Below are 10,928 nucleotides of genomic sequence, written 5' to 3'. Positions count from 1 at the left end.
TTTTTTGCAGGATCTTTAATTCCACACAGGTAAAACGTAGTTTTTTAAACCAAATTACATTGTGTGACTTTATACTGCCGTAATATATGCGGCAGAATGTGAACAAGTAGTCTGTCTGGTACAGTAAGGCTCGCTGTGGCCTCAACGCTCCACTAGATGGCGGAAAATACAACAGAATAAGTCGACGTACACTGAGCCTTGTGAAATGGCGTCCTGATGAGATGGTGCCGAAGTTATTTGCTTCGTCACCACTTATCTAAAACATTTAGACCTACAGCGAGGCTTAGTTTAACCTTGTAGCATAACAAAAACTTTCTCTTTTATTTTTAAGATAAATGACCGCCGTGTAAGCTAGCCAATGTGCAAGGAATCCTCGATAACAGTTGAAAGTTTCCTCACATATTCAACAGTTGACATTGACAACTCACTGTGTGACTGCGTCTTACAGTTTTACTCGCTGTTAGCGTACAAGTAGCAAAGGGTGAGTTCGCCACAGTAAACACAGGACGTGCTCCTGTAACGCAACACCAAACATTTTATAGGCGCTATGTTTACGCCTCTCAACTGTTCGCCGCCTCACTTGACTGAAAGTGCAAAAAGGCTTGCTGGGAAATGTATTTTTTTAACAGTTTCGTCCCGGCAGCGGCGACTACAAGACGCTAGCTAGCGCAATACTCTTCCCACAATTCACCGCGTTGTTGTTAGCGACCCCCATCTTGTGTCCTCCTCATGAATATATATTAGTCGGTATTTGCGTAGGAGGTCGGCCGACGTTCATTTCATATTCTAGCGCTGTGTTTTGGTCCAAATGGGACGCACAGTCACGTCTCCGCCCTGATCTGTCCCTGCTCGCCCAGCCTCTTTCTCAGCGAATTTAATCAGTAAGATGTTTTTTGGGAGCAGCGGAGGAGACTCCGACAGGGAAAGGAAGGCGAGGAGTGAATGACTACTAGTGGAATAACTCAGCAACACCGCCCAGTTGGCGGACATTTAGCGCGGCGGGCACGTATTCGGGCTTTTAAATGTAGAGCTTTTAGGCATAACCAAGTGCGCACCGTTATTTATTTAGAGCGGGGGACTTTTCATTGGCAGGGATGGAAAGTGTACAGGCTGTCGCTGAGGATGGCGCGTCAGATGGAGGCGCGACCAAGTTAATGAAGAAGCCCAGCGGACTGTCTGTCGCCCAGGGGACTCCAGCGGATGATGGCGGTGGATGTTTGGCACCCTCCCGCGCTGAGGCAAAGAACGGGAATAGCCTTTCTCATTCCGCCTCTACAGCGGGGACTAGTGCGTCAAACCGAGCCGTGGCGTCTAATGGCCGGAGCTCATCCAGCAACTCCAGCTCGCTCCTGTTGCGACGGAGGCGCTTGAAGAGGAACCTCTCAGCTGCAGCTGCAGCCACCACTACCACCTCAGCTGTCACCGCCGCTTGCGGCGCGAAGATGAACTCGGCCCTGTCCTCTGCGTCTTTACATACTCGAAGTCTGGATAGGAAGACTCTGATGAAGCACCGACAGAACATGCAGCTGCAGTCCGCAGATCGCGAGTGGGTGAGAGCAGATCTCCACCGGGGCGCCATACACGTCCACGACAGACTGACGCCCTCGTATCCCAGGCCGGTGCTTTGCACTATGGACACCACAGCCGGCGAGGTGGCCCTCCGACTGAGTAAACTCTCCAGCAAGTCGAGCTCTGTAATGCGCATTTTTTGTAAAGACGCCTCCAAGACGGACCAAAATGGGAACTGTAACATGAATTATGAATATAATGATAATCAGGACAAGGTAAAAGAAGACTCGAGTATAAAATGCAGCCACCTGACCCCACTGGAAACCACAGATTTAAGAACCCGTCCAAATGACAGGTTGAGACTTCTCCTCATGGAGAACGCAGATGTCAGGCAAAAGCAACAGGACGTTGATGGAAAACTTTTCACCCCGGAGTCAGAAGACAACATAACCTGTTCGCTGTCAGACTTGAATTCTAACTCTAACATGGATACCCCCAATGACGATGATTCGGAGCACAGGAACGGTGTGGACAGTTATGGATTAAACTCTGGCTCAGATGTGGAAAGCAGTGCATTTGACGACCTGAGCTCCGGGGCCCGCCTCAGTGAACACAGGGACTCCCTGAGTGATGACATGATCCTGGGAACTGAGGCATCCATCCTCAGTCCCTCCTTTGATAGTGCCACAGAGGGCCATGACATGTACGGGAGCTCGTCAGACGAACTGGAACTCGACTGTCCAGCATCGAGCTCAAGCATGGACCCCATCTCCCAGCATCATACTAATGGCATCACTGCTGTCACTGCCAACTACAAGCAGTGCAACGTGGGACATTTAAGCGACGTGACAAGCGACGTGGGGCCAGATAGCAGACTCAGCCCACACAGTCTGGGCAGCCTCCCACCCAGCAGTAGTTCCGGCTCATTGTCAAGAGCTGGTTCTACAGGTAACACACCTGACATCCAAGATCCGGACTGTGGCCAGGGGGCCGTAAAAACAGGGCTCACAGCACACCAGAATGGAGATTCTTATAATTCCAGCCCCACACTCTATGTTCAGCTGCATGGTGAAGCTGTTAGGAGGCTTAGCCCAGATGAGAGGCCTCTGCAGATCCAGAATGACTTTCTCTTTAAGCTTGGATTTAAGAACCCGTGGAGAGTTCAGGAGGAGGGGCTTAACACAGAAATTGGCTCCTTGTTACGTTTTTATGCAGGTAAATGAAACTACGTGTCTGTGTATACATGTGTAATATGACTAATATCATTATAATATCATCCTATTGCGATCCATGTGTGTTTTGCTCATTCTGACAGTTACTGAGGCCTTTATATGAAGCCTTTGTTGTTTGGAGTGGAGATCCGTAATGTTGTAGTGCTTGGAACAGGTTGTTAACCTGTGAAAGAATGAATCTGGTGGATTCAGGCATTTGTATGGTATGACACCATATCCTTTTTGCAGAGGCAGGATAATATTTTCACAGGATGAGCTTGTGCAGTATGAGTGCAGCACAAAACCTGATAACTGCGACAACAGTTTTAGAGGGTCATTATTAAAGGTCTGATAGACTAAGCCTTTTTCCCAGTGATGGGTTGCTATGTTCAGGTTATCCGTGTGCTTGCATTAATGGGTCAAAGTGAGGTCACGTTCCAGAAGGATGTTGATTTTACAGATCTACCTTGCATTACAGTCTTTGTTTTTTTTTTTTTTGTTGCTTCTTCCGGCTTCAGCTATCTTTGTTGGCCTGTAGCAGCACACTTTGCTCCCATGGACACACATGCCATTGGCTACAAAGCCATCACCACAACTTATGGTGCTCAGACATGGGGGCCCTTTCCGGCTTTTGCCCCATTATCATCCTAATGAAAAGCCTGAATTCCTTTTTGGTTGGATGGAGAATAGGGGTGGGAGCGGTATGGCTGGGAAGACCATAAACCCTCTCTGTGGACTCTGTGAATTCTGGTCATTGAGATGCTGCACACTGCCTGTCCTACTGGCATCCAGCACAGCTACTGTCACACTAACTAACTGCTTGCCAAGCTGGGTTAACGTGCTTCTCCAAAGCTCAGGAAGCCCTTTTCTTCACCATGCCACTGCCTCCACCACCGCTGCTATTGCTGTTTGCTGCTGTGGGAAGTCGAGTGTGTGGGTGGCGGTGGTGGTTGAGGGGTGATAATGTGAGCTGAATCAGGACAGTTGAGGAAACTGGTCTGAAGTGTGCAAACTGTAATGCTCTGTAGCTTCCTGTCCCTGGAGGCTGCTGAAACAGAAGTTATTTAATAAGAAGCTGAAAACGGCCATAGAACCAATTGTTTCCGATTGCTAGGATTATTTAATTACATGGAAGGCTGTACAAGCGTGCATACTGGGACTCCTTAATCAATGCCCATTTAGAGAAAATAACAAATCAAATCCTACATGAGCCTGTGCAGTCATCTGAGATGAGCCAGTAGCAAACAGCAGCTGTTAACTGCCGGCAGAGGAAGCCCTCACGGCCCTCTGATGGTGACGCCTCCACATCTCATGTGAGACAGCTTAACTACGATCACCTGAGCTCTCCCCGGCACGCCCCCACCACCACCACCACACAAAGTGCCACTCAACAACACCCAGGCTGCAGTCTGCAAATGAGGCTTGCCTCTTGTCCAGCCACATGTAGAACGACATTGAAGAGCACTACACACACACACACACACACACACACACACACACACACACACACACATATATATACAGGGATGCACTGTAAAGAGAGAGCAGTGCTGATGCCCTTGGGACTTTACTAGCCCGCTCTTCCACTGTTTCCTTACTGCGCTGAAGCACGTGAGGAATGTACGCTGGCTCCTCTAGAATGTCAGGCACGTCTTCTACAGAAGGGAATGAGAGGGCTGAGGGGGATGGGATGTATGAAGGAATTCTGCGCTGACACATGTTGAGCTGTCTTCGAATGGCTTTTTTCTCTCTCAAATAGCAGCGATCGGACTAGCCCCAGCTGACTTGTTGGCTGAATCTCAGCCACAGCTGCCACAGCTGTAGGCCTCAGTCACACTGAAGACCTTTTTGTTTTATGTGTCTGGTCATGCAGAGTGGCCTTTGATACAGGAAGTTTAGTATCTAAACTATGTTTTCTCACGCTGTTGCACAGTACAAGCTCTATGCACTTTTAATCGTAACCTAGATATTAAGTATGAGAGCAGCCGCTATGCTGTGCTATATTTTTAATAAGAGTGACATATGAAGTACTCAGCAACTCTGCATGATTAGGGAAGCAGGAGAATGATGGGAAGGGGCTGTTAAGTCGAGGAGTTGCCATGGAGCATCTCGATAGATCCTTTGGACAATCCAGGAAGGGGTCAGGTCATGCTTTGAGAACACAGACTCTGCAGTGGTCAAATGAGAAAACTCACTTTGCCCTACTAGACACACAAGCACACACATATAGGCTGACTAGATCAAAGGGCCGCTGTCCTCTTTGGAAGGCTGATGAGTGATCCTTTCAGAGCTGCTCACACAGGAGTCTCTTGTAATGCCAAGCCAGCTTTATTAGAATTTGAGTATAAGGGAAAAAAATTATTTAAAAAATACAGAAAATACACACAATTTAAAGGCCACTTGGACTTATTATTAAACTAAAGTTTAGTGGAGTCAAGAAAAATATGTATCTGCTTTGGTTTGCATGTTATTGGCACTTCTGTGTGTGTGTGTGTGTGTGTGTGTGTGTGTGTGTGTGTGTGTGAGAAAGAGAGAGAGCTGTCTAAGCCCCGACTACTGTAAAACTCTATCACAGATAGCAAAGTGTCTCATCTTTTTGAGAATAAATTCCTTTGAACTCGAGAGGCAGTGCCTCCCTGGAGCACATGTTTGGTGGATCTCTGATCTATCTTTTTATCATTCTTCTTGTATTACTATTCTAGAAACTTTTTCGATAAAGAATACACAAATATTTATTCTTTAATTATTGCTCTTGAAAATGTTGGTGATGGATACCTTCCTAGCTGTGAGCCATGTAGCAAAACAGTCTGTACCAGTCATGCTTTTTGGTGGTCTATCTTTTTAAATGTAAAGTAGTTGGTTACACTAGTTATCAGTGTTAGCTATCTACTATTCATCTAAAGATGATAAACTACATTCTGCTTTTATTCTTGTTTCTAAAGAAAAACTAAAACAGACATTGCTATCACTTTAGACATAAAGAAAGATGGAAATTAAATAACAGTGACATTTGGAGGGTTAGTGAAGTCGTGTTTAGAGGAAGGAGATAAACACCATCATATGGTAAACATAAGCCAAGAAAACATTTCAGATGAGCCCATCTTAAATATTTAAGCATTTAAATATTTGGTGTTCAGGAGACTGTGAGCCTTATAAAAGGCATGTTAAAGGTTTCAGATAGCATATAAGTAGTGCTATCTGAAAGCTGGAGATCTAGAGAATGAACACTTATTATTTTGAGGGAAATTGTTTTATTAAATAAAACAAGGCGCAAAGCATTACAACATGTTGAAAAGACAACAGCCTCAGTCAATGCAGTAGATGCTTTGACCTGGAAACAGGGCTGATGCATCATCGCTTAGCAAGCAAACAGAAGTTCTCTGTTAATCAACGGTGCGGTTTAGTAAAAATTGTAATATTTCAGATTAAAACATTATATTTTTTCAATGTTACTCTGTAACCCAGTTTCTTCTCTCATGACTGCAAATCTCCAGTCCAGCAAGCTAATGAAGTTACCTACCCCCTACTGGGGTGCTTCTTTTCCATTACCCAGAGGTAGTAGTGTTTGTCTCTCTCTAGATGTGTGTGTGTGTGTGTGTGTGTGTGTGTGTGTGTGTGTGTGTGTGTAGACTTGTTTTAAAGAGAAATGGCATACTGACATGCACACACTGGCACAGGGTTTTCTCTAGAGGCAAAGAGCCTGAAGTTCTTAACTAAACCAAAGCAGCATGCTAAATTATTTAGATTCATTAGCCTACGCGGCGTCGCAAACACTCTCATCTATGCACTTAAGCATACCAGCTACTTTTTGTGAGCTCTACTTCGTACTCTATTAAAGTTGAAATGTTTGAAAAGCAGTTTCCTGTAGGTCTAAAGTGGGAAGATTTGGTGTGCCTTACGAGTTAAATTAATGACCACGGGCCTAGAAACTATCAAGGTATTAATTCCTTTCAGTTCCATGCAGGTTCATAGCTCAAGCTTCTGTGGAAGTCAGTTTTGGTAGCCGTTTCAGCACACTGCACCCAATTTTCAGGTAATTCCCATGTCGTCATTGTGCGCCAGGAAGGTGAAATTGGCAGGAAGAATCAGCCATGAAGAACTAATAAAAGCAGAGATAATACCAATAATGACTCTGGTTTTATGAAACACAATATCTTCCTGATTAAAAATGTTTGTAGCTTTGCAGGTTTATGGTAGCCGTTAACGTTGTAATCTGAGTAATATCGGTTTTTCACATTATGTGCACAATTTTAATGAAATGTAACATTTTTATTTCAGTTTATTTTTGCAAACCCTCAAGACCAACTGAAACATGGCCTCACTGATATTCAGGTGTTTACTTGCAACATTCGGGCAATAACTTGACTACTTTATTGCTTTGGGATCTAGCTACAAGGCCAAGGCTAACACTGCACATATTCTGCATTTTTGTCATCACCTGGGTTAATTCCACTGCATCTAAAAATGGCAGTAATATTCCTTCCGCGTCTTACAGAAAGCTTTGTTTAAAGGGGGAGGGGGAGTTTTCTGCACTTATCCGGACCTTTTCAACACAAGCCTTCGAAGTTCCACAACTGTTTATTTTTTATTTTTTCCTCTGTGTTTGTGTGTCCTGTTCATGCTGAGAGATGTGTAACAGACAATCTGAGAACTATAAATGTAATTTTACTAACTAAAGCACATAGGAAAAAATTAAATCTAGAGTATAAGCAGGTGGCCTGTTGTAAAAAGGTTTCCCTTACCCCAAACTGCTATCATTTTTCTTTTACCTAGCCAAGGAGCTTTGGTGCCTAAAATAACAAACAATATATGAACAAAGTGTCAGATTAATTGAGCCCAATTCTTTTGCCGCCATACATTTTCCTAAAGAGACTTCTTTGCTTTGTAAAGGAAAATCCTGCTCAGTCTCTTGGTAACGTGTCTAATAGTCAGGAAAATGTCTTTGCCTGTGTGTGTGTGTGTGTGTGTGTGTGTGTGTGTGTGTGTGTGTGTGTGTGTGTGTGTGTGTTTGTTTGTTTGTTCATGGACACAAATTCTGTAAGTAATGCATTTCAATATGAAATATATTTTGTGTCAGATTCGCAGATTTTTCTTTTTGTTGTACAGAAAGAGCATGTGACACCATGGCAACCAGGAAAACAAAGCTCTAAAAGCTGTGGCAACTGTTGTATTTCAGCCCAAAACACTTTTTTAAAAATTATTATTAATGCCTAACCTTAACCAAGTAGTTTTTAATAGCTAAATCTAAACACAACCATATGACATATCTGTAACACATACCCTACAAATGTTGTGTGAAGAAATGTATGGGTCTCTGGTGTGAAAGTCAAGAATGACTTACTCCTCCACCACCAGTCATGTTCAGGGACACCAAATAATGTTGGGAAATTTGTCATTACAAACATTAAAAAATGTGCTGTGAGATCAGCTTGAACTGTTATATGTCATTTCTCCAAATTTTGATAGTTGTTATCAGGTCATCACCTCTTTTCATTTTGGTACGCAGATGTGTTGAACCCCTGCACGCCACCAGAACCAATGTACCTTGGCACTGATCACCAATTTCTTTCAAAAGATATTCTGATGTAGAGTGTTTTAGTGAAGGAGGTGAAGAAAGTTAACACTCTGGTCCAAAGTCTCTCGTGCATTTTCAGCTGGTATGCATAGCATATTAATCATTTAATTTTCATGCTCATCAAACTCTTCAGTGACCCCTCATGTGGTTTGTATGTGGGCACAGTCATCCTGTAAGAGACCACTCCTGCTCTTGATGTAAAAAGTTGAAAGTGATCACTTAGAACAACTTTTTTCCCCCTCTGATACAAGTGGACTCAAATGATCCATGGCCTCCTAAAGCAAAGCAGAGCCACCACCTCTTGTTGTAGAGGTGTGTGGGGGGCAAGTGTTCACGCTCAGCTGCCCTTGAATTTGTCACTCTTCTTACACATCTTTAAAAGATTTGTAGCTTTCTATTATTATATTTATCATATGATAATAAAGTCTCGGTGGAATCTTGGGCAGGTTGTTGCCTACGGTGTGAGGAACATGTTAACATTTCATGAAGATTGCAATAGTTTGACTACTCTCAAAGCTTTGTGAAATCTCTTTTCAGGGCAGTATATTTCCACTGTTACCTCAGGGGCCTCTCTGAGGCGGCAGCGGCTAGTGACGTGATGACTTAAAGGACTGTGCAGGGTTTAAAGGCTTAATGAAGCTCCCAGCTTTCTCCAGCAGGCTCTGTGGCAGCTATCAAGCAGAAAACCACTCACTCTGTCTTGTCAGTGCCACGTTGCTCCCTTCGTACAGTCAGCGCGCCAGATTGCTCCCACACTCACACTTGCATTTCTATGAAAACATTTTCAAAGGCAGAAGGAGGACAGTCTGCGCGATTCTTGTCATTGTTTTGTTTTTTTGTTTTTATGAACGATTACTGGTTATCATAATAACAGTAGGAGGATGCCTTCCAGCGGTTTACTTTGGGTGAATTTTGTTAATCAAATGATGTTTTATTGGTGCTCGGCGATGTTGATCATTTGCAATATTCAAGTGTCGCTTTCACTTAAACCTATAAAACGCAGCCGAACCAAAGGATCTCCGTGTGTGTAAAGGCTCCTGCATCATCTCTGCAGAAGTGAGGCACTGGGGCTGCCTCATCCTTCCTCACATTCACGTTCTCGCCTGACAGCTAATGGTCTTTCTAAATGGCCCATTGCTGAGTCATTATGTAATTGTGTAACCAGATTTCACACGTTCCAGAGCTCAAATCCAATACGCATGTGTTGGTGTGCGCTGAGGTTTTTCTGGCTTTCACTAGTGTATCCGTGTGCCCAAGAGAAAACTGAGCGATCAAAGAATAGATTTACTGTATGCATTTTACTTTTGTTCACATGCGAGCCGCACGTGCGCAAGCGCTCTTAAACGAATAGTGACCATAGAGTCTCAGTGCTGAGCTGGATGTTAGTATCTCGGAGGATTCACGTGTGTGTCTACTGAGGCAGACTTGGAGAGGATGGTGGTGTCAGCTTGTAGCAGTTAAAGCAAGGGGAACTGTGTTCTGTCTAATATAGATTGCCTTCTTGGCTGACATCCACCACCCTCCCCTTCTCTCCTCTCACGCCGAATCATCCTCCCTCTCTCAATTTCTCTCATGATCGATCCTCCTCCCTTTCCTCTCGCTATCTTTTCTCGCATCTCCTCCTCCCTCACACCATCTGACAGTTTGCATTTATCTTCCCATATCTCTATCCTTTCCTTGCTTATTGCTTTTCATTCTGACAATTAGTGGTCACCCTCCTGGTTGTCTTATTAATAAATGACAAAAACCAACAGCTAACATCATTGCTTTTAGACGCTTAAAAGTCTCTGTCTGATTGCTGTCTCCGTGCGTGGATTTGCTTGCTTGGGTATATAGCATGCCCACTGTGTAAACACTGTAAGTAAAAAAGAAACAGGGTTGTATGCAGCTGAAAGTGCCTTTGTAAACAGTTGAATCTAGGCTGAGCAATGTCATGCTGATATGTCACTGTTGTCTGCCAGCCGGCACATCTTTGATAGGGAATTGGGAAAGGGGGTTGGGAAGGGCAGCGGCTTTTCCTGCCCTGTGGGAGAAGCCCATCCTCTTAGCTGTCTGTCAAGCTGCCCTTGCCAAATGCTCCCCGGAAATCTCGGAGGTTTGGAATAGTCGATGTTCACCAAACAAAAAGCAATGAAAGGGTTCCCCCTTCGGGAGGGTCACGGGCTCAGCTGACTGTCCCCGAGCTGAGCACCAGCTCCTGGCCCCGACCACATCCATGAGCGGGGGATTAGAAGCCGGCCAGCAGGGGCTGACTTTATGCAGCTTTGATCAGCAGCAGCATAGCCTAATACCCAACAACATCTGCAACTCTCAGCATTAAAGAGGCCCAAAAAAAGCGGCCTGCTTGCCTGCTAGTCTACTGGACAGAACTGTATCAATTTGGATGTTTCTTTAAATACCACCACTCCAGTGGTGCTTAGACTGATTTGTTTTACAAAGCCCACGTCTCCAGACAGGGTAGCTTGCTTTGTGTTTGAAAATCCAGTGTCTTAGCTTTTTGTTTTCATTAGAAGAAAAGATAGGATCACTTTGCTTTTTGGGGTGGCTCTGTATTTCTTTTTCTTTTTTTTTTACAGATACATTTTCCTGCTTTGTAGAAACGGAACAGAAAAAGCTAAGGAGGTAGAATGTTT

General features: G+C 44.3%; 1 protein-coding gene across 1 annotated transcript in view; it reads left to right on the top strand.

The window, feature by feature from the left end:
- Nucleotides 1-771: 771 nt before the first annotated feature.
- phlpp1 (PH domain and leucine rich repeat protein phosphatase 1) overlaps nucleotides 772-10,928 on the top strand; it is a 45,253-nt gene continuing 35,096 nt past the window's right edge. Inside the window, exon 1 of the mRNA XM_085253372.1 lies at nucleotides 772-2,724. Within this exon, the coding sequence (XP_085109498.1) occupies nucleotides 1,095-2,724 (1,630 nt within the window). The 5' untranslated portion in view covers nucleotides 772-1,094. The remainder of the gene's footprint in view (nucleotides 2,725-10,928) is intronic.

This window comes from Mchenga conophoros, linkage group LG18, assembly GCF_057382185.1.
Source record: "Mchenga conophoros isolate Kocher_MC1m ecotype Shallow Benthic linkage group LG18, M_conophoros_male_GT1.1, whole genome shotgun sequence".
NCBI classification, from domain to species: domain Eukaryota; kingdom Metazoa; phylum Chordata; class Actinopteri; order Cichliformes; family Cichlidae; genus Mchenga; species Mchenga conophoros.
Note: the sequence above shows the minus strand (reverse complement) of the source record. Positions and strands in the feature narration are given on the sequence as shown.